This window comes from Cucumis melo, chromosome 5 (genome assembly GCF_025177605.1).
Source record: "Cucumis melo cultivar AY chromosome 5, USDA_Cmelo_AY_1.0, whole genome shotgun sequence".
Classification (NCBI taxonomy): Eukaryota; Viridiplantae; Streptophyta; class Magnoliopsida; order Cucurbitales; family Cucurbitaceae; genus Cucumis; species Cucumis melo.
The window spans coordinates 30,218,232-30,241,737 of NC_066861.1; the positions used below are offsets into that span (position 1 = coordinate 30,218,232).

Below are 23,506 nucleotides of genomic sequence, written 5' to 3' on the forward strand. Positions count from 1 at the left end.
ATGGTTGCATTTTGATTCTTAAATTTTGAGAAATATTAAATGTTAGAAAAAGAAAATACACGTAAGTTAGGGAGAAAATATAAATAGTTATAGAGAAAGTGTTGTGTTATGATGTGTTTAGAATAAAAGTTATCTAGTGCTGTGAAATTTATTTTATATATATATTTTTTAATTCATATAGTAAATCTAATATACAGATTTCATATATTTAATTTAACAAATCATCTTAGTTTTCGTAAAACAATTTGTTTAGTCTTTTTAAATACGACGTTCATTTTTAATATTTTTTAAGTAATCATTATGTGTAAATAATTTTTTTAAAGCATATTCTAGATCCAATATACGAATTTTGTATATTTAATATACAAAATCGTCCGAGTTTTCGTAAAAAATAATTCTTAGTTTATTTAAGTATGACGTTCATTTCCAACAATTTTTAAATATATGTTACGTTTCAATAAATTTATTTTTAAGAATGTGACACACAACAATTAGAAAATACCGAGTAACATAAACATAAAATAACAATCTAAGACTTTCACCGATTTTAGTTTTGTTTTCTAGTGGAAAATCATAATGAATCTAGTTAGTTTTCCATCCATTTATTTTAGTCTATTTTCAAAATATTAACTTTAATTTTTATTCTTTTTTAATAGTGATTATATACTTTCAAAATATTTATTTTAGTCATTTTATAATGATTATTGGGTAAAAAATTCATAAACATACTATCTCTAGCAAAAGATTTGTTATATTAATTAAACCAAAATAATATTACGAAAGTGGACAAATATACACACAGGCCACCTCTAAATAATATATTTGTTGGAATTACATATCCACTAATTTTAAATTTAACGAAATAGTCCTTATAGTTTGCTAATTAATTGTTGTAATAAATCTATGATAGTTTGATAAAATTTTACCTTTTTTTTATTGAATTGATATTCTTTAGATATTTAAGCTAATTAATAAAACACAATGATATTTATATTGATATCAAAATTTTCATTTCACAAATATATTGACATGAATTCGAACATATAATTTATTGAAGATAATTAAATAAAAATTTAATTGCATCATCATAATAAATTACCTAATTTAAGAGTAAATGAATAAATTAAGATTTTAATAATATAATTAAATTCATAACTTAAAAAAAACTATGTTTTTAAAATAAAAAGATTAAAATTAACAACCCGATAAGTTTAGAAATTGTAAATAATAAAAAAAAATGTATTTAGGAATAGTTGAGTAGGGGTTGAGGGAAGGATTAGAGGGTTAAAGTAGGATTATAATAATCCTTTCCCCAAATGAATGTTGAGTTACATAACCTAACCATCCTTTTATATCTCTTATTCCAAACATGTCCTAAAATGTTATATACTGTCACTTTATTTGAAAATAAGTTTAGTTTAATTTAAATTTTTAGAAATCAAATTTAATACAAAATGTTAGTGTATATCATGTTTATAATTTAGAAAATAAAAATAAAAATTAAGAAAACAACATTTTATTGTTTAAAAAAAAAATTACTTTGAATGTTGTTTTTCGAAACTGTCATTGGAAACAAGTGTATCAAACACAATTTTAATTATCTTTTTCAAAATGTAAAAATTCAAATGCAAACTAAATGGGCCAAAATATTAAAGTTTTAAAATAAAAAGGAATAACGTTGGAACCATCGAAAATTTGCAAAGAGAGGCAACTATAAGAATTAGGAAAACTAAGATTGTGTATGATTGACAACCTATGAGTGGTGAATAAGGTTCTTAGGGCGTGTTTGGGGTGGGGTTTTAGAGGGAAAAGGATTAGGAAATTGGGCCAAACCGTGTTTGGCCCAATGAATATGATAAATAATTCTAATCCCTAAATAACCCTATCTTATCCTATTTTTACTTTCTTACAACCCTACATTACCCTACCTAAATAACCCAATCTAAATTCTATTATTATTTTTTAAATTACTACAATCATAATCCTTCTTCCAAACACATATTATTATAACACTACTATCATAATCTCTCCCCTAAATACATACTATTATAATACTACCTTTTATATTATTTCCCCCAAACACATATTATCATAACACTAGGATTATCATAATCCTAGGATTATTATAATCCTTTTCCCCCATAACTCTTTCCCTCCCCAAACGCACCCTTACAGATTAATGAAATCTTGTTACCAAGCGGGTGGAATTAAACAGATTAATAAATTTCTTCTGATAAGCAATTTAGACAGTGGTTTTCATACAAATGCATTCACGTGAAAATGGCTTATAAAGTCACATTTGGTAATTAATTTTATGTGATGCACTATATCGTTAGAATAATTGCAAAACTAAATAGGAGAGACGGAGAAAACATCGATAGTTTTAGTGTGATTTGACATAAATGGTATACATCCACTCCCTATCCTCTTGTACTAAAACATTAAATGCCGACTTTTTCCATGGATCAGAGATAACCGTTGTTTTAATGAGTTCAAAAGCAAATTCAACCATTTCAATATATCACAATCAAACAATCACAACACATACTCCTTTTGAGAATTAAGAACAAAACAAGTAAAATTATATCATATAGTAGATTCAAAACATTCAAGAAGACAATCCTTATGATACAATATAACTCTTTTAAAACTTCGCGAAAATAATAAATATGTAGAGTTTTGAGAAAATATCAATGAAAGCCTTTTAAGTTATTGATGGATGAAAACAATGAAATTTGTTTGTTTCATACGTGATTTGGATAATAAAATATTTTTATATAGAGAGATAATGTTAAAATCTAAAATCAATTTGGTGTTTCGTGTGGTTTTTTCCAAAACTCTAGTTGGGTTTTATTTTTTATTTTTGATTTTGAGAAGATTGAAATATAAAGCCAATCATCAATTTGGTCATGAAACCACCTCAGCGAAATAGAATGGCCTATTCAGTTGCGTTAATTTAAACTCTTTTGAAAATAACTTTTTAAACTAATATTTAAAAACTCATGAATTAAGAGTGCATTTGAATTATTTATGTTTTTTCTTTATAATACATTTTCTTTTAAATACTGTATTTAAAACGATACTTACCTGTTTAGTTATATATTTTTATAAGTGTTTACATAAATTTATTTAAAAATATATCTTCTCAAAATTTATTTATTCTAATTTTTTTAATTAATTATTTTTCAATCTCACATTTTTAAAAATGTATTTTAAGAAGTTACGTCACCTCAAACTTTTTTAAAATAAACTTTCTTAAACTCAAACAACTTAAAAGAGAATCGAAACACACATTCATTAACCACATCTATTCCTAAAATATATTTCTCCTATAGAATTCTAAAGAAAAAAATAGGAAGATGAAGAAGTGAAAATATGAGTGACAGATGGCACCACCAAGATTGAAAAATATGATTATTATGATTGAAAAATATGATTGACACACGTGTCTATGCTGCTGCACCTTAGTTTTTCACCTTTTTTTTTTTCCTTCACATTTATAATTCTATATTTCTATTTATAGCTCTTCCGTTCCAGTCTTGTTCTCTGTTCTTCCCTGCTCTTCTATGTTTTTCTCATTTTCCCTCCTTGTTTTTGTCATCTGTTCCACCGATTAATCCGACATTTGTCATTCTCGATCTCGACCCTGTTCTTATCATTCACCGGCGCTTCTTAACCACATTTGTTTTCTGCAAATCGTCTCTAATGCAGTCTTGATATCTAATCTGTAAGGTATTATCTTCCAATTGTTTGTCTGTTTCCGCGATTCAGTTGTCCCTTGGCTACTCGCATGAAATTTCATAATTTCTCTAAACTCCGATGAAGATCTTTGTTCCGACCCTGAAATCTCTACAATACTTCCAACTTTGCTATACGAGGATATTAATCTCGTTGCCACCCTAACTATACTGCTATTTGCTACTAAAATAAATTTTCACAGGATCGATTACCTACATCATGCCGTTAATTTAACGCGTACTATTTTTCTTATTATCCATTAAGATTCGAGAGAAGAAACTTGAGATTTTCTTTAGAACATGTTTCTTGTTACTGGTTGGAATGTGTATTTATTTGTAGTCACAACCCTAATCCTTCAATTATTGGGCACTCCATTGCCATTCTTTGCACTAATGTCACAAATCCTAGATGTTATGCCCTCAGATAATCCTCAAATTGTCTGGTATCTTGTAGTCCCAATGTAATAGTCATCGATTGTGTGTGTTGTTGCTACTTGACCACCGATTATCTTTATGGTCTCTATATGTCTTTTTTACCTACCGATTCATTCTTCCAACAACATTTTGATAAAATGTTAACACGCTTGTGCTACTCAAATGTAGGATGAAGAAGGGCTTTTATGGACTAAGGGGTAAAGAGTTATCTCTCGTAACCATTGCTTTGATGTGCATGGTTATTATTATGTTGACATGGGAGAAAACTCCGCTTCTTAATACCATCCCTCCACCTCAGACTCGGTTGCAGGTGTCTCTAGGTATGGTTTGCTAATAATTCCCGTTCCATTAGACTTATTCGTGGTGCCAAAATGTCAATGAGTCCTTTATGGAACTGAAATTTTGTATAATTATAACGGTCATTGTACAATATTGTATCTCCCAATCAAGTTCTTACACGATTTATGAAATTTTGTAAACATCGCTTTTCATCCAAGTGGACGAGTAATTATTTCATATGTTTATTACAAGAGGCATCAGCCCTTTCTCTATACTTGAAAATTTTTAGAAAACTAATCATGTTTTCAGAATATGAGTATGTTGATAACAATTGGTGCTAGTCTTTGTATGAAATCGCCAAATAAAGAAAACAGAAAAACGTAAAACAATAAAGAATAAATATTCAAATTTACGTGGTTCACTAATAGTGTTTCAGCTACATTAGTGGGGTAGGAGGAGAACAATTTTACGAGAGAGAATAACTTAGAATAAAAAATAGAGGCACCACCAGACTTGGAATAGACCATTCCTACAGGATTATATATGCACACCTTTGTAGAACAACATGATTTACACATGGCATAGGAACTCATGAGATTTTTAATATCCTAAATGGCTGGTCATGGTTTGAACCATGATAACCTTGTTCACAATTAGGACTTCTGAATTTTAGGCACATATTCATAATTGTGCTTCTTGATTTTCTTTTGTAGCGCAGATCGAGGTAGACTAGTCAGTATTTCTCCTTCGGGACAACAAGGCCATACTAGTGAATATGTTCCCATTTTTGAAGATAAAAACACTGTAAGTAACCAAGAAGAAGCTCGTAGGCCTTTTTCTCATAGTTATTCAAATGAAGAGGACTCAGTATCTTCTCAAAGTAAAGGTAAATATTTTTAATTCAATGTTGCTAACATTTTAGTTTCCAATATATTCAGTTTATTGTATCTAGCAGAGGTCTTTCATGATTAGTTGTGATTTTCCTTGTCTAATTTGGTAGTATAAATTTGTCACCTTTTATTTGTGGCAATAGTATGGTTGAATGTATCCAACCTATATATTTGTCTGAGCTTTTCTAGTAGACATTTTTCTATTATGGTGTTGCCATTTCAAACTACATTTCTATGGCCTCCATTTCTTTTTATTATAAACTGATTTAAATTTCTTACCTTATTTTTGTGGTGCATGCCTTTAGATCTTACATGTTTCTTCTTTGAACTTGAAGCTTTGTTTCATCTGTCTTTGAGCTATTCTATTAATAGCATTCTTAATGTACTAGTTTCATCTAGGTGTTGTAAATTTCATAATAACTCTTCAATTAAGATCTTTGAATGTTGACTTTCCATCCAGGAAACCATATAGGTTCCGGAGAAGCTACACATAAACTGGTAGTGGAACTAAGAAATGATGGGAACTCGGGAAGTCCAAAAGAAATTATAGAAGATGAAACAATACATAACCAAATTGTGGTTAAAGGTAAAAGGGCTCCTATAAAGAAAGAGGTTTTAAAACCAAAAACAAAAGAACTTGATGGAAAAAAAGAGCAGGCAGTAGAGGAAAATTATTCAAGTCAAGCAGAACAAAGTGTGGAAGAAAATTATTCAAGACAAGCAGAAGAAAGTGTTGATTCAGTTTCGCCGATAGTCTACAACATCAGCACAATAGACGAGAAATTGAAAAAGAATCAAGGTGCGGAATATATTTCCTCTTTACTATTTGCCACTCTACAATTTCTACTATGTTTCTTATATCAAAATGGACATTTGAATCTGGATAATTGACATAGACCACATTGATTGTCATGCGACAATTGTGAAACCACAATTGTGAAAATGTATGGTTTCAATTATGAGTTGGTTTGTGTATAGATTTTGTTAAGCTTTCCCCTCAAGAAGCACCTTGGTGTTAAGGGATTGGGTTTCAGATAAGAGTGGAGCTTATAGTCCCAAGTTCAACTTTCTAGGTGGGCGGTCTAGTAGCGAAAATCTTTGTTATGTCTTGGAGTTTATGATAAGGCGTGTGAAATATCGTTGGGTATGCTTGGTATCACAGGAAGACAGTTACACGAAGTGTTATTCTGTCTCCTTTGGAAATAAAACCATTCTTCCATTTATCCAATTTCCTTTCCCTCTCCATTTTTCCGTAAATCCAAATAAAAAAGGGAATAAAAAAATTGAGGAGTTGCATTTTTAAATAAGTATTGGAAAGTTAACCAACTAAACAATGGAGACTTCTAGTGCTAGCTGAGGCATGCAGTCATGCATGCTCAATATAGTACACCTACACAAATTGACACACCGGCTTGAAACATCTTTTAAGAAATGGACCAACACAATTTTCTCTCCTTACGTAAGGCAAAAAATTTAACGTATCAGGAAGAGTTCACTTTTACTTTACTTTTTCCTCCAAAGCTAATAAATGTCATTATGCTGAAAGCATTGATAATTAGAACAACAGAAAAGGGAAAGGGGGCTTCAAATGAAGGCCCTTAGAAGCCTTATGTTAGGTTTTAGTCCACACGCACTCCGTGAGCCCAAGAACGACACAAGGAAAACATAGGGAAACAAGTTATGGATGCCATATCACAAAATTCAACCACAATTGGATTTCTTGTTCAACAATTGAATTTTAATTCCTCCTAGGCCAAGACCCCATCTTTTAGAGGAGTTGAAACCTTGTTGCAATTTACAAGGTGGCTGATTTTGCTGCCGGCATGACCTTCCCAAAAGAAGTTTCACATGATTCTCTCCAAAGAGGATGCCACACTTTCAGGTATTGAAAATAAAGATAGGTAATATGTGGGAAGACTGTCCAGTACTGAGTTGCATAAGGTATGTCAACCGATGGAGAACTCTAAATCTTGACGGTAAGGATTGACTCACCAAACTATCTGCAGTGAAGATGTGCACCTACGACATGCATTAGGAAATTCTCTATATTCTGTAGGGAATAAAACCCTGCACGTTTGAAGAGTTTGCGACTCGTGCCCATGATATGGAACTGAGTATTGCAAACAGGGGAACAAAAGATTTATTGGTTCTAAAAACGAGGAGTGACAAAAATGAAATTGATGACACTAAATAGATTGCAAATAGTGTCATAAAAGAGTTTATGGTTGTTCATGCAACTCCTTTTTGAAATCTTTTTCTAAAAGAAAAGAAATAAAATTTGAAAGAAAGCATGATGACGATGAAAAGCGACCCCAACTCTTAAGAAAGGCTGGAAAAAGTTTATCCACTTCCTGATTTAATGTTACAGACATGTTAGAGCAGCTGCTAGATAACCAATTTATTCCGCTGACAAAATGCAAACGACTAGATAAGCAGGAAAAGTAGATGATCGTAAATACTATAAGTATCATCGGGTCATAGTCACTCTGTTGAAGAAAAATGTTTCGTGTTGAAGGAGCTGATTCCAAAGTTGGCTCATGAAAAAAAGCTCGAGTTGGATATTGATGAAATAGCTCACACGAATCATGTTGCGGTTGAGATGGCTTCAAGTATTCCATCATCAACACAGTTTTATGATCAAAGGAAAATCTTAATTTAGTTTGGGACTTTCAAACCTATAGTTGTTCAATTTTAACAAAGGATCGTAACGATAGTCCCAAAACAAAAAAGAACATGCTAAGGATGATGACGAAAGATGGATAGTCGTGACTCGTTGAAAGGAGAGACAACCAAATTCCATTCAAAATGAGTTGTCATTCCATCAAAAGCATGCAGAAGAAAGCATCTCCCATAAAAAGTAGGGAAAAAGGAACGAGAAGATGTGAAAGTTTCCTACAACTATTCTATTGGTTTTACATTATTATACTCATTCAACCAGGACAAACGATCAGGGAAGAACCCACTTTTATGTAATACACTTTATTATTTGCAGGACCTCTTTGGAGACGAAATATGGGAAGAAATGAAGTTTCTAATAGCAAACGAAACATTAGGTCTTTATGTTCTGTGTATTTCATCAAAAGAAAAAACAACGCTGAAGTCTTGGTGTTTGTTTGCTCCAAGATGCTTCATTTCTTATCATATTTCATCCTCTTAAAAAGGGTTCTTTACTTGAGCCACGTTCAACAATAAAGGAAGAATTATGTAATTTTGGCCACATGTAAGAGTTTCCTGCTTCCAACGTGAGGAAGCCACATAATCCTTTGGAATCGATACTCTGTCCAGCAAGCACGTGATAGGGTTTAGGAAGAATCAAGCAACAACTTCATTGATGTCCATTGATGTCCTGGATTTTTGAAAGGCCAAGCATTAGGTTGTTCAGGTGCCTTTTATTCCTTTCCTCCTGACAACTTCATGAACGCACATCTGGTCCCACCATAAACCAGAGTCTTGACATTTCCTCCAAAAGAGATTTTTATCATGATATATGTGGGTTATGAACACTTGCAATCCAGTAACGAGACCTACAGGCTAACGAAAGATTTTGAGGGAAACAATTAGTTTTTTCCACTGTTTGTTTCATAAGCAAATTACATTATCACTACCAAAGACTACTTTTTTTTTTGTCAGTTTCCTGCTCTGCTATGCCAGTCCTATAAAGACGGTATGATTCTCAATAGTCTTCGAGCCTTCGATCATGTTATTGATAAGAGTATACTTTTAAGTTCCACATGCTTTTGTAATTTTATAAATTTTATGTACTAATAGTTTTTGTCCTTTATCTGACCAATTCCAGCCTGTGATTATGCAAAAGGAAAATGGGTCGTAGACGAGAAACAACCTTCGTATTCTGGGTTTGAATGCAAGCAATGGCTGTCTAGCATGTGGGCTTGTCGTTTGACCCAACGTACAGATTTTTCCTATGAAAATCTTAGATGGCAACCAAATAATTGTGAAATGGAAAGATTCGAAGGCTCCGAGTTTCTGAAAAGGTATCCTTTTGAGAAACTTCAGATTATTTCTTGCACCATCTAGATTGAGGTTTACTATTTTCCAATTCAACAAATCCACGACCCACCCACCACCCCAGCTTCTAACCCTGCTGACCACATTTTCTGTTGGCTGAAAACCTCCTTGGAGGTCAACTGTATCTTAAGTACTTCAAGAAAAGGGATGGTAGATCTCCGTCTAAAATATTACTTCATATATAGACCAATTAACTTTAAATTTCACTAATTATCAATTTATTTCTATTCCACCTTAAGTTGGTCCTGATAGTTCATTTGTATTTTGCATGATACGCTTTTGATTTCCCAATCCTGATTTATTATTGCAAGTTATGCAAAAAAAAAAAAAAAAAAAAAGTCATCACAAAGGTTAGGACATTATCGAGCATATTCTATTCCAGTTTTGTCTGCCCTTAAGCAATCCCTATTTTCAACCTTTTGTTTGTTCACGTGTCATGGTAATATAGATAGTTACGACCCTATTATAATGTTTATCATTCTGATTCATTCAGGATGCAAGGCAAAACTCTAGCTTTTGTTGGAGACTCCTTGGGACGCCAGCAATTCCAGTCCTTGATGTGTATGGTCACAGGTGGGAAGGTTCAGCATTTTGTAGATGTGGGAAAAGAATACAACTTGATCTTAGCTCCTGGTAATACACGCCCTAGTGGGTGGGCATATCGATTCCCAAGCACCAATACTACAATACTCTATTACTGGTCAGCTAGCCTATGCGACGTGGAGCCCTTGGATGAAAAAGATGGAAATACTGATTATGCCATGCATTTGGATCGACCACCCGCATTCCTACAGCGATATATTAATAAGTTTGACGTGTTGGTTCTGAACACAGGACACCACTGGAATCGTGGAAAGCTCAAGGCTAACCGTTGGGTGATGCATGTAGATGGTAAGCCCAACATTGACAAGAAACTCGCAATGATTTGGAGCGCCAAGAATTTCACTATTTATAGTATTGTCAATTGGGTGAACTCTCAACTACCAAAGTATCCAGGCTTGAAAGCTTTCTATCGATCAATTTCACCAAGACACTTTGTGGGTGGAGATTGGAATACCGGAGGAAGCTGTGACAACACGAGACCTATGTCAATTGGAAAGGAAGTATCACAATATGAATCAAGTGATGAGAGTGCTGCAGGTGCCGTGAAGGGGACGAGGGTTAAGATTTTGGACATAACAGCCCTCTCGCAACTTAGAGACGAGGCTCATATATCTAAATATAGCATAACGGCCAAAGTCGGTGTTCAAGATTGTCTCCACTGGTGTCTACCAGGAGTCCCTGATACGTGGAATGAAATTTTGTTTGCACAAATCTAGTCATGGGATGGAAAATCAGGAAACGATGGTGCAACTATGAAGAAGTGACTCGGATGAGAGCTTTTTTTTATTACTATTTTTAAACTCTATGCATTCGTATATCACACGTAATTATATTTAGAGATGAATACAGATCGTTTTGTAGGAGCGAATGACTTGTGATGGCAACTTTTAAGTGTAAACATTTTATTTAGTTTGAAAAGAGCGACAGTCGTAACATCAAAACCACATCAATCCATAATCAAAACTACATCGATCCAAAACTACATTGATCCATAATCAACTATTGAAAGGGAAAAAAGAAAAAAAAAAGTTTTAGACAACTTTAGTTCCAACAAGATTTTCATTTTCTTCCAAAATGTTTTAGGCAACTTTTGTTCCAACAAGATTTTCGTTTTCTGCCAAAATGTTTTAGGCAACTTTAGTTCCGACGAGATTTTCATTTTCTTCCATGTATTCTTCAATCTCTACACCTGCCTCTAATTCTTCTGAACTTACCCTTCGTTGGTGAAGGGTCTCTTGTATCATGGCCATGCCTTTTCCTACTGGTCTTATTGCTTGGTTTATGGTCAATACAACATCCTTGACAACCTGCTACGTATGTGTTAAACATGAAATGCCAAAAACTGTTTTGAGCGTATGTCTAGACGTTACTTACTCGTTGACCGCCTTCCAGAACTATATTCTGTACACTCTCAGTGACGCTTGTCCCAGGAGCCTCCACATGGGTTTCCATCTTTTCTACCAGAGCTGACTTTTTATCTTTGCCTTCTTTGACCTCCGCCGTTCCTTTGACTGTTTCTATGGCTGCTACTCCACATGCAGAAACCGGTATGTAACGATACGGTTCAGCAGATAAAACAAATATATGAGCCACAGCTGCAATAGCCATCTGCAATTCGACAGAAAAATAAGAAAAGATAAGGACTAAAAAAAGAAGAGCACGCCCTTGGAAGAAAGGTATACAAAAACCATGAATACACATTGATCAAAGTTGAACATACAGTAGTTCACTTAAAGAATTAGGTACTTAATAAACAAAATAAGGCACACAAAATTGGAGAAGAAAATTTAGCTGCCAAATGCAAAAAGTTAGGCAGATTACTTCTACGCAAATTAAGAAGTCCTGGAGTCCGATTTCTAGTTTCCCCTCATTCGGCAGAACTTCAAGTTCACGTAATAGAGCAATACCTACACCTTGCCACCATGTTGCAAACACTATGGCTTTGAAACTAATAAATTTTGCAAGTGGCTTTATTGGTTTCAGTTGCTCGTGAGTTGCATTGTAAAATTGGACAAGACAATATAGTGCCCACATCTGACTGAAGTTGAGTACCACTGCTATGTATGGATACCTACGGGAAAGATAATACAGAAAGCCATAAGCAGAAGGCAAACAAAACAAATGTACATCTTCAAAACTAAGGTAGAGACGTTAAGGGTGATGAGCACAGAGGTAGTAGAAATGTTAATATTGACGTTGACTATACCAAGAGGATATAGATGTAAGAACGATAATATTTTGCTTGATAAGGGATAGATTTCACTACAAATTTGTAGAACATAGAACATGTCCATTTCTTGCTTAATCACATTTCGAAAATAAGCTTTAGAAGTGGAGAGCTAAATAACCAAACTATTCAATTTGCCATCATCGTTGGCCGTTGGTGCAAATTTAAATACATACCCGTAGGACCACTTGAACTTCCCATCACCATAAACTCCAAAAAGCTCCAATATAAATGCTAGAAATGCAGTTGTTGTCTTCAGAATCATCTAAATCACCAATATAATATATATATATATATACACACACATAAGAAAACTCATTATCAAGAACAAGCTGAAAAAGAAATCCAGATCAGTGCCCTACATATTGAACAAGACCAAACTTCTCTATAGTGAGCAGATCTTTTCCAACTGCATGCGGTTTAAGGAGAAAGTTCCACAGTGTTCTTTGAGATCTTGACCTCTTTTCTTCACCTTCTATTAGAGGTTCATCCAGTTGTTTTATTGATTCACTTTCAAGTAGTTCAATGACTCTTCTCTCACCACCTTGCATCACAAAAAATTGCATGCCATAAGGAACTCATAATATATTAATTTTGAAATATTAAGCGCCACTATTGCTTATACCTAAAATGAAGCAATTAGTACAACAAACTGCTTACTAGGCCACTAGGCAATGTGGCATAGACCAAGTGCAGTACTATCAATATTAGTGGACGACTCACATTTTTAATAACTTTAGTTTTTTAAGCTTGAATTCCTCTAGAATGGGTTGTAGGAATTTAAAATCAAAATAAAAGTGTAAAATTTGCGAGTCAAACATCTCCTTGGGAGTAACATGTATTTACTTGATCTCAACTTATATCAGGTCTTACATAAATTCACAACTGTCTCACCACAACCCAACCTACAATAAACCCTGTGCAACAAACAAACCAAGATAATTCATGTTGCTTCGATCAAATATCATTGGCTTACTATAAAATAAGACCCTTCAATATTCACAACGGAACCATTGATTTGTTCAACACATTCTTATTAGTATGTGCATGCCAACTGGGTTCCTGGTAAAGAAGACGAATGTCTTTTACCAATTACTGCATTTTTTCTTGATGACCATCTTGTATCCTGATCTTCAAAGAAACAAAGATATACACCCCCTTCAAACACGGAAGTCAAATTATTCTTGTGGCACTGAAGCTGTCACGTTTACTTTAAAGGCATCGTCTGACTTTGGTGCATGGGCGTGTCTCTGAGGCTAAGTGTTCATTTTTGCTGTACTGAAAGATTGAAGTTAGCCACTGTTGTGGCTTCTTGAAGCGTGATTTGTAGTTTTGTAGTTTGAGGTGGAGCTCGAAAGCACTCAAAAGTGTGGGTACTTTCAACAGCTTAAATTTTTGTTGGTTTTCGCATGTTAATGGTTACTTTTGATGTATATCTTTATTAACTAGTAGGAATCATTGAATATTAAGAGTTTTGAAGAATTATTGAAAAAAAACCATAGAAATGGAAGAATAGTTCCCAGGCATGAAAAAGAGCTAAAACAAAGTGGAAAATGACATGCCTGAGGCATCAAGCGAAATACAGCAGAGCACCATGACGTAGGTTTTATTTCGATTGCGCCATGATGATAGGACAGAGTGCAACATCTAAACATTTGTGTTTCCTAGAATAAAGTATCAAGTCTTGGGTTTTGGAAGCCAAGAGAGAATCCTGAGCAGATTTCATAGGTTCTTTGGTGCCAGAAGCGACTGGATAGTGTTATCCATTGTCCACCTTCATTTTCCTTTTGTATCTTTGATTCTTTTATATATTTTTAAATTCTATGTTTGGTTCTGTCCGTAGAACTATTAGACTAGGATTATGAATTCTTTTGTGATACTTTTTAGGATGAATGTTCTTAATGCTTGGTCTATTGTCTTGTTGTTGTAGTACGAAGATTTAGATGAGACCATGCACACTAAACTAAACTGGCATTTAAATAAACTATTTAAATAGGTCATATGAGAATGCTAGAGATTGTGTTGACCTAGTAACCAGGTGAAAGAAAAAATTAAAAATCTAGGTCAATTGGTTCAAGAATTAAAACAATTAAATTTAGTAGAGATGGAATCGATACTCTTACATCTCTTTGGAAAAAAATCCTCATACTCGACCACTTTGCATGCTTTCATTCTCCTAGAATGACATTACTTATGTGCATCGAAGTCAGTACTCTTAAGTAAAAATGGAACTATCTCTATTTAGAACAAAGGTTATCCAACTGATTCTTTAAGAACCATACTCGACCAACGCTGTTTTAACCAACTCAACCTGACACTTGTTCTAAACTATATTATAATTTGATTCATGTGATGTAGATTCAAGATTGGACTAGTTCTTTAAGAGTCATACTTAGCCAATACTGTTTTTATAAAAATGAATAAAAGGAGAAATAAAGAATAATACTTGTGAAGACCCGAACCTTAATTCAGGGAGAAAAAACCATGATATGAGTCTTTATATATTTTTTAATATCAAAAGAATACAAGGGATGTAATATATATAGGCCATAATGGGCCTTGACAAAAAAGAAAATAAATAAGGCTATCCATATTACTCAAATACCCTTGATACAATTATTCTCAATGCTTCCCCTCAAGTTGGGGCCTAAATGTCAATCAAACTCAATTTGCCAATACATGAGACAAAATTCTGCTTAAATAAACTTTTAGTAAGAACATTAACAATTTGTTGATTTGATAGAACGTACGGAATACAGATACTGCCATTGTCAAATTTCTCCTAACGAAATGTCTGTCAATCTCAATATGTTTGGTTTTGTTACGTTGAACAGGATTATAAGCTATGCGAATAGCGGTTTTGTTATTAAATAATAACTTCATAGGTAACTCATGATCTTGGTGAAGGTCAAAGAGAACCTTTTGTAAGCAAATCTCTTCCAAAATTCCCAAGTTCATAGCCCAATATTCATCTTTCACATTATTCCTAGCAACAACCCCTGCTTCTTACTCCTCCAAGTTACAAGGTTGCCCCACACAAAGGTACAATATCCCGAAGTAGACTTCCTATCAGTTACTAATCCTACCCGATCGGGAAATATCTGTCAATCTCAATTGAACACCTCCATACTGTCAATCCCAGACAATACCCCTGCATAGATCCATTTCCTGCTAGATTAAAGATAATTTTTAAAGTATGATGTAACATCCATGGTCCCTTGCTTGCATTCCTGAATCTATTTCCGTAAAGTGAAGAGGCGGGAAGCATTTTGACACTTCAAGTATAATTTCTGAACAGTATCCCAAATGTCCACGACTGTAGTAGCATACAACAACGGTTTCCCAATATAAGGTTCCATACTATTAATTAACACATACCGAGGTAGAGATTCCCCCCTTCTCAATTTGTTCTTGAGGATCTCTCAACCTAGGTTTCTATACCTCCTTGTCAAATACCCAAATTTATATCATCCCTCGTAAGTCTTTTTAATAGAATTATTAAGAATGGGACCAAGAGAAGTAATTCTGACCATTCAGTTTCTCTCCTACAATTAAATTTGAGTTTCTCATGGCAACTGTACCAGAGAAACAATTAGTATTGAATGTAGGGAAGGATGTTACAAGATTCTCTGAATAATCGATAAGGATGACGGAATAGTAGAATAACAGCTAGAGCTCCACCGAGAGCAGCTACTTTTTGCTGAAAATTCATTTGGAGGTTTGCCAGTTGTTGAACCATTGATGAGGGAATACCACTCTGACTATCCCAAAAGGTCTACCTTCGTAGTGGGCATAAGACTCACCACGTTTAGCCTTGTGATAAGTGCAGAAGAAGTTGGCTGTTTGGACAGCGGGGATATATGGATATGACAATGGTTATATGAACTGTACGAGCAGCAGCAATGGCCCGACGATGGTGGTTGTACGGACATCGGCGGTTGTAGGAATGGCGGCCTGAATGGCAATGAAGGCATCGATGAGGTTGGTGGCAGCGATGATAGTGAGGTTATCGACAGTGGCATCGACGATAGTGAGATTATCAACAGTGGCATCGACGATAGTGAGGTTATCGTCAGTCGCATCGACGATAGTGAGGTTATCGTCGGTGGTCAAGGTTTCCATGGTAGTGCTTTCCATTGGTTGATTTTCATCAATGACGGCTAGGGTTTTGTTATCCATGTCTTTGATACCATATAGACATTAATAAAAGGAGAAGAATAAAGAATAACACTTAAAAACTCTAGTTCAGATAGAAAAGGCCATGATATGAGTGTTTGTATATTTCTCAATATCAAAAAAATACAAAGATGTAAAATATATAGGTCATACAAAAAGAAATAAACAAGGGTATCAAGGTTACACAAATACCTTAGGACAATTATTTTCACCAGTTTTAAACAAAAACTATATCATAATTTGATTTGATGCGTGTGATGTAGTTTCAAGTTAGGGTGGGAGCCATTATATTTATGGCATTGCATTTTCTTTCTCTACTCTTTACTAGTTTGATTGCTCAATGTTGGCCTACACTACAAAATTGTCCTGGCTATTTGGTTGCATTCTTAGGAAGTTTAGTATATATTATTTTTAGTTTGGTATTTTCCCCTCCCTACTTTTCATTTTTGTCTAAGTAATTCCAACTACCCAAGGTAACTTTGTGAAAAATCATGGCAATTAGATTGAAGAATGAGTAATACTTAAGTGCATCTCAAGATGCACCAATCGCTATACATCTTCATTACCCCCTCAAAAATTGAGATATTAAAAGAATGCATTACATTATGATTTGACAATTTGTGGGATGCGCCCGGGCTTGAGTATTTTTCTTAGAGAAGAGAATCTACTCAAAATGAAGAACAGTATTCCATAATTATATTTTTATATATACTACGTATATCTATGTGTGCATATACACATACAGTATGTGTGTGTGTATAAATCACAATAACATGGGTAGGCCTGAAGCTTACCAAGACTAGCAATCAAATATCTTCCAAAAGAATACAAGGCGAAGGCTTCATAGCAGTTCCGTAAGATATCACATGCAAGGGAAAATCTCGAGTTCCATAAAGATATAATCTGGGAAAGCAGAAACGACCCAATGCCATTAACGTGTGTGGTTGTAGCAAAACAAATATTTATATCAAACTCGAGGAATACTTTTTGTTTAGACTAGACATGTACCTTGGAAGCATGGATAGGTCATTGTATAATAAAATCGCACTTAATTTTGTAGAGTTTTTTCATAATATAGGAGATTAAATTAAGTAGTGTTGCAAAATTTAAGTACAGGGATTACATTATATTGTGATTTATAACTGGATATAAACCAGAGAATACAAACACAAAAGTCGTCAGCAACTAAAGTTTTAACTAATCAAGTTGTACAAGACTAAAAATATATGTACAACCATGAGGGTGGATTGAAAGACTCACCGACTGGGTGGCATAAACAGGAACCATAAAAAGAACCGCAACAATCCACTTTTGTTCCTAAGGGGAATGCATAGGTCATAGGTGTGTGGTATGATCTTAGACGATGCATCGTCATGTAATTAAATGAAGATCCTACTTCTCACATTTGTAGTTAAAGAATTATGATAAAAAAAAAGTGGTTACCGAAGGATTAGAGTAAGATTTGAGATGCTGTAGAATGAGGAAAAGGGAGAGCACCAGAGCGATAACCGCAAAGCATGTTGCAATAGTAAGTGCTGGTTGATACAAATCTCCATATATGTCTTCTTGTTGTAGTGTGATAGAAATTGATGTCTTCATTGTTATTCTGCCAGTTTTCATTCATTCACATAAAGCAGAATACAAATGACTGATGTTCCGTTGTGCTACATGTGTGTGAAATACAAACTCTTTCTTTGCAACCTTGACATGTTCGATTTGTTTATGGTATGCCGTATATGGCCAACCCTCCCAATCTCTATTCTTTACACAGACCAACAAACGGGTCAATTAAATGAATATCACGATTCCCACTTTACCTCCAGCTTATGTATCAGCTACAAAGAATTATCCTTTTCATTACTTAATTATGAATAAAATTTAATGTATAAACTCCATTTAAAATTATACAAACGTATGAGAATGATTTTCAAAAACATATTACAAAGGAGACTTAAAACTAATGGCTTTAGATTCAACTCTTTTACCTATAAAAGGATGGCTTAATTTTTTACTTAAAAAATTACTAAAAGAGACTTCAGCATGCCAGAAACTTCGTTGCATTTAATTTTATCGTGGTTCCTCCTCAATTTTTCCATTAGGCAATCATTTCAAGGTTTTTTTTTTTTTCAAAAATAACAAGAAATAATTTTTTTTAAAAAACGAACCATTTACCCTTGGAAGAAAACTACAATTTATGTCCACTTTGCTATCTTTTACGATTTCCCTATTTCAGAAAGATTTTAGTTTATTTTTTCAAAACATTAATATTTTTAAATTAGAGAAAGGGTTTAAAAACACATTTTACACATTTTGGTCTTTAAACTATTGTGAAAAGTAACCATTTACTCCTAGTTGTACAGTATACTTCCATATTTACAACAATTTTTTTTCAAAAAAGAAAATTGTAACAGTTGTGTAGGTAGGTAACCATTTACTTACCTTTTTAGTACTACAATGATTTAGTTCCAACCCATAAGTTGGAATTGGTAACAATTTAGTTTTGAAAGTTTATGAGAAAATGGTTTAAACTCTCATCAGGATATATATATATATATATATCTTACAAACTTCTTGAGATTTACTACGGTAATAATAAACATTTAGAGTACCTAAATCTTTGCCGTTGTGGTTATTATAAAAAGAATCATTTGAAAATTGAAGCCTCCATGGCTAGCTTAGTAAGTTTTCAAGTTATTATCAGTTATCAAACCACAATCACAAATTAAACACAACCAGACCTGTGCCCATGAAAGATTTCAACAATAGTTTTCCTCTCTATTCATCCTATTGGCATTTATTTTATCATAGAGAAGAGTTATTGTTGATTAAGAGGAATAAAACCTTTCACCAACTCCATACATAATTCTCCATTATATTTTTCTTAATTAGACTTAAAAATACTTACCAGTTACCGGTTTCAACTCCAAGCTAAGCTTTGATGTATGCAGGTTGTCAATCTTCAATCATTTCTTTTCAAGATTCAAATCCTCTTTTCTTTTCATTTATTTTTCCTTTAACGAGAAGACAAAATCTCATCTCCCAACCCTCCATTTCTCTCCCAGGGTTTAGTCTATCTTTTTGTTAAACCACCTGCCACTTGTCAAGACATGAAGAAACCATCACACACAATACGTGGCCTCCCCGGGATTTTTTCAACAATTCGGCTTATTACTTTCCCTTTTTTTTCTTTTCCATTTAATCAGATTGAAGGAAGGAACCATTTATATTCACATCCTTCGAATTACATATATTTTCATTTTTGTCCTGGATTCCCATCAACACGATACATACCAAATTAGCAAATATACCCGATTAACAGAAAACCTAAGGGTGGGTTTTAGATGGGTTTGGGAGTGATTTTGATATAATTAAGATCACTGGTAAAAGATAAAGAATTAATTAAATTTTCATAGTATCACTAATCAAGTCTCTTTTTTTTGTGGACATTTTTCTCACAGGATAGAAATTTCGAAACAGCCATATTGCTACAAACTTAAAAAAAATTCCAACCCAAAATTATTAAAAATTATGATAAAAATAAATAAGATAGAAAGAATCGATGAAAGTGAATATGTTACCAAATGCAATATGTTCAGAGACATATTAGGGGCATTTTTTACCAAATGCGATATGTTCAGAGGCATTTTTTATAATTTGTGTTACACGTTGCAACCCAATAATAATATCCCACCTTTATTAACAGATCTCTCGACTTTTATTAATAGATCTTCAAACTTTTATTAAATGATTCAAAGTTTAGATGATTTTTCAACTTTTATAATATCGATATCGGTTTTGAATGTAATGGATGAAGATAGAAAGAATCGATGAAAGTGAATAATAACCTTCAAGTGAAGAATGATGGAGTTGGTTTGAGAAAAGGCTATTGAATTGGGAGTAGATATGTATTTCACGTGGCAAAAAGTTCCATTAGAATAAAGTTTTGGAACTCGGACAGTCGTAGAATTTTTTTTGATTTCTGGTAATATCGTGTAATTTTACCTCCTTTTCTGTCTCGTCTTCTCCCACCGTCCTCTTTCTGCCGTGGCCGCTCCATCTGCCCTCCCCACCGTCTTCTTACTGCGGCACCCACGTCCGCAGCCGCACCGACGCCGCCTTCACATCGTTGCCATTGGTAAGCTCCGTGGGTTTCTTCCTTTCTTTCTCGTTCGGTCTTCTTCCTCTCCCTCGCTTTTCACTTGCGTTTCCCTCTTTTTTAAAACCTTGCCATTCCAATGTGCTTAGTAACAAAAAGGAACCACCGCCAGAAACACCTGGCGAAAGTTGGCAGCACTTAGAACTTGGGAGCAGGCAGCCGCATAGCAGGTTAGGCTGAGCTCCTGGGATGAGTAGCAGCATCGAATACATCAACGAAGGGGTGAAAACGACAGCAAAGAAAATGGTTAAAGAGGGTGAGATTTTTGCGTCTTGTACTTTCGCCAGCCTCGGTCTGGACCCTACTCTATGCGACCAACTTCGAGGTGTGTTGTGTGCCGACTTTATTCTCTTCTTTTTTCATGTCTATTTATTACCTGCCTTCTGCTACGCTAATCGTTCTAGATTTTTACTTCAAGAGCTGTTGAAGATCTAGGGTATTTGATTAATTGCACTGATTCTCATCTTGGCCTGCATCTTTTGGTGTCACGTTTCTTCCATCTGGACAGATAAAATGGGATTTGAAGTTCCTACGCTTGTACAGGCTCAAGCAATTCCGGCTATTTTATCCAGGCGTCATGTGTATCCTTTGAGGTTTTTGCCCCCTCAATGAAAGTTGTTGCCTGATCAATCAAATTATTTATGATAAGAAACTGATATTCTATTATAGAAAAACACATACAAAAAGGGGCTATTTGGATATGGACATTGATTCTCTAACTTGATCACATGTAATTGCATTGAAGGGTGCATCTATCTTTTGATATTTAGTTTTCTTAACTTCGTCATGTAGTCTTGTTAATGCGGCCACAGGCACAGGCAAAACAGTTGCGTATTTGGTTCCAATCATCCATCACTTGCAGAAATCCACTCGTAGGACTCAGCGCGCTGATGGAACTTTCGGTGCGTAACATCAATGAATTTTTTTCACTCTCAATTTTGCCTTTGCCTAATTATTTGTGGGATGTTTTCAAATGTAATAAAATGGACCAAAATATTTACAAATCTAGCAATATGTCACTGTCTAGACACAAATAGTAGTCTATCCCAATTAGACTATGATATTTTGCTATATCTGTGAATACTTTCAACAATTTTATCATTTATAATAATTTTCAATTATTTATTTATATAATTTCTTCCCAATTATTTTTAAATATGCATACATATTTATAAGTATAGTATAGAAAACAAGAGACTAGTGCCTCCTCCCTAAAGGGGGTCAAAAAAAACCTTCTCATTCTAGTTTTTTCAGTGAGGAGTTCTAATTAGCCTACAAAAATCTGGATTCCTTCTGTAACCACCAACCAGATTTCATGTACCAAGTACATATATTGTTAGGATTGGAGTGGGCCAAATGAACTAGAAGAACTTGACATGCAAGTTCCATACCTCTTCAATCCTATGATTGATTGGATCTTGAGAGAGGTAATAACGCAAGATGGGTTTTCATTTTTCTCTCTGATTTACAATTACCTTGGGGGAGGCACACCGTTTTTTTTTGAAACGGAGACAAACTTTTTTATTAATAATAGAAACTCAAAATACAAGAGAGATATACAATGAGTGTAATAAAGAAGCCTAAAGAGCAAAAAGCAGACAAGATCAGGAGGGGCACTCGGACATCTCAACTAGGTCGACACCCCATAGCACCAAAACATCATATTCCAAATAAAACACAAAGCGAACAGACGAAGTAATGGATAATAATCAACAATGTCCAACTAAAATATAGAGGGCCAAGACAAAGGAAAAATGGAAAGAAATAGAAACAAAACAGAACCAAAACCAGTATCGAAAAAACTGAGCCTAACAAAACAACTATAGTCAAAACAAGACCAAATAAAAAAACTAAGCTCCAAAGAAGGCCTACCGAAGAGTCGACACTCCTCTCTGAATTCCGAACTTCTAAACTTGGTATTTGACGCAACAAATCCCGATGATTACTGAAACCCCCTTGACATTTTCAATTATGCTGTAATTCTGCTCCCACGACAACATTTAAAATTATGTCATCAATCAAAACAGATAAAATTTTCAAATGCACAACGCGCTCATGTCTGTTTTACTCCCAAAAATCCACTGAAATGTGTTCTGAACGGTAATATGGACAATATCAAGCTTCAAATAATCAAGACTGACTGATCTTCGGGGCATTAATATTATAGGCTTTGAAAGAGAAAGATCCAACTTTGAAGCAGGCTAACCTTCTATTTCAGTAGTGGTAAACCGCTACTCTGAATTCGTTACTTTATCTTTTAACTTGACAACACCCTCAACATTTTCAGGGACAAGATCCACAAAGTAACTAACAACCTCTTGGACAAATCAATTCAAAGATGCAACAGACACTCTGAAAGGTTCCCCAGAAGACTGTATTCATAACTTATGTAATCTTCCTCATCAAAATTGAATGAAGAAAAGAATAGCTCAACGAAAGAAACTCCACCAGGATTTCTCATATCACATGCCCAATAATACATGTGGCTGCTTGAAAGACTATCATCACTTATTCTTAGATTTCCGAGAGTAGCCTCTATACTAAAAGAGGACAGAAACACCTTGATATTAGCAAGCAAGTTTTCCTGAAGCAAACTTGCTAGATTACTTTCATTTTCCTTCACTAGAAAAATTTGTGCACAAGACAACTTCAATTCTAAATTGAATACAACTCTAGACCTCCCTTTTCCTAGCAAACTTTTCACAATGCCATCCTCCGTGTTCTTTGGAAACTGTTAATCGTCTTCGATTTGGATATCATGCTTTATGATGCCTAATGATGAATTATCACCGAATGTTTAACAACTTTCTTCCTCTAGGTTAATGGCATTGGCGAACTCAACGAGGGCTAAGACAAACTTTAAGTTCATCAAGAGAACCAGTCAAAAATACCCTCTCTATAGATGAATCCATGGTACCATCACTTTCATTTGGTTCCATTTTAGAGTCCTTAGAGTTTGAGGAAGTTTTAGATAGAC

General features: G+C 34.2%; 3 protein-coding genes across 19 annotated transcripts in view; 2 read left to right on the plus strand and 1 right to left on the minus strand.

The window, feature by feature from the left end:
* Positions 1-3,473: 3,473 nt before the first annotated feature.
* Positions 3,474-10,911, plus strand: LOC103498901 (protein trichome birefringence-like 14). Of its 4 annotated transcripts, none has more exons than XM_008461711.3 (6): positions 3,474-3,732; positions 4,341-4,492; positions 5,170-5,337; positions 5,802-6,140; positions 9,138-9,333; positions 9,861-10,911. In XM_008461711.3, the coding sequence occupies exons 2-6, from the start codon at positions 4,342-4,344 to the stop codon at positions 10,684-10,686; spliced, it is 1,680 nt and encodes a 559-aa protein (XP_008459933.1). In that variant the 5' UTR covers positions 3,474-3,732; position 4,341; the 3' UTR covers positions 10,687-10,911. The 4 variants fall into 4 exon arrangements, with proteins under 4 accessions (XP_008459933.1, XP_008459948.1, XP_050940884.1 ...); XM_008461726.3 differs by having other exon boundaries at positions 3,505-3,732; positions 9,156-9,333; XM_051084927.1 differs by having other exon boundaries at positions 3,516-3,727; positions 9,156-9,333.
* Positions 10,901-19,539, minus strand: LOC103498920 (protein LAZ1 homolog 2). Of its 12 annotated transcripts, none has more exons than XM_008461740.3 (9): positions 19,279-19,539; positions 17,817-18,208; positions 17,634-17,690; positions 17,168-17,276; positions 12,560-12,741; positions 12,374-12,462; positions 11,792-12,041; positions 11,345-11,578; positions 10,901-11,277 (listed from the first exon to the last, which is right to left on the minus strand). In XM_008461740.3, the coding sequence occupies exons 2-9, from the start codon at positions 17,991-17,993 to the stop codon at positions 11,098-11,100; spliced, it is 1,278 nt and encodes a 425-aa protein (XP_008459962.1). In that variant the 5' UTR covers positions 17,994-18,208; positions 19,279-19,539; the 3' UTR covers positions 10,901-11,097. The 12 variants fall into 12 exon arrangements, with proteins under 12 accessions (XP_008459962.1, XP_016902105.1, XP_050940885.1 ...); XM_017046616.2 differs by having other exon boundaries at positions 17,817-18,134; positions 19,279-19,538; XM_051084928.1 differs by having other exon boundaries at positions 17,634-17,681; positions 19,279-19,538.
* Positions 19,540-20,170: 631 nt separating this feature from the next.
* LOC103498955 (DEAD-box ATP-dependent RNA helicase 17) overlaps positions 20,171-23,506 on the plus strand; it is a 28,575-nt gene continuing 25,239 nt past the window's right edge. The window contains exons 1-4 of one of the 3 annotated variants that reach the window (XM_008461792.3): positions 20,171-20,508; positions 20,619-20,854; positions 21,038-21,110; positions 21,322-21,431. In XM_008461792.3, the coding sequence (XP_008460014.1) occupies positions 20,719-20,854; positions 21,038-21,110; positions 21,322-21,431 (319 nt within the window). In that variant the 5' untranslated portion in view covers positions 20,171-20,508; positions 20,619-20,718. The remainder of the gene's footprint in view (positions 20,509-20,618; positions 20,855-21,037; positions 21,111-21,321; positions 21,432-23,506) is intronic. The other 2 variants (XM_051084934.1, XM_008461801.3) reach the window with 2 other exon arrangements.

Bases quoted from the DNA above. Each gene is read 5' to 3' on its own strand.
- LOC103498920 (XM_008461740.3), bottom strand. From the start codon at position 17,993: ATGAAAACTGGCAGAATAACAATGAAGACATCAATTTCTATCACACTA. The intron at 11,579-11,791 runs GTAATCTGCCTA...GTCGAATTGCAG, and splicing joins ACTTCTTAATTTGCGTAGAA to ATGGCTATTGCAGCTGTGGC. The intron at 11,278-11,344 runs GTAAGTAACGTC...CATACGTAGCAG, and splicing joins TTCTGGAAGGCGGTCAACGA to GTTGTCAAGGATGTTGTATT.
- LOC103498901 (XM_008461711.3), top strand. From the start codon at position 4,342: ATGAAGAAGGGCTTTTATGGACTAAGGGGTAAAGAGTTATCTCTCGTA. The intron at 5,338-5,801 runs GTAAATATTTTT...CTTTCCATCCAG, and splicing joins AGTATCTTCTCAAAGTAAAG to GAAACCATATAGGTTCCGGA. The intron at 6,141-9,137 runs GTGCGGAATATA...GACCAATTCCAG, and splicing joins GAAATTGAAAAAGAATCAAG to CCTGTGATTATGCAAAAGGA.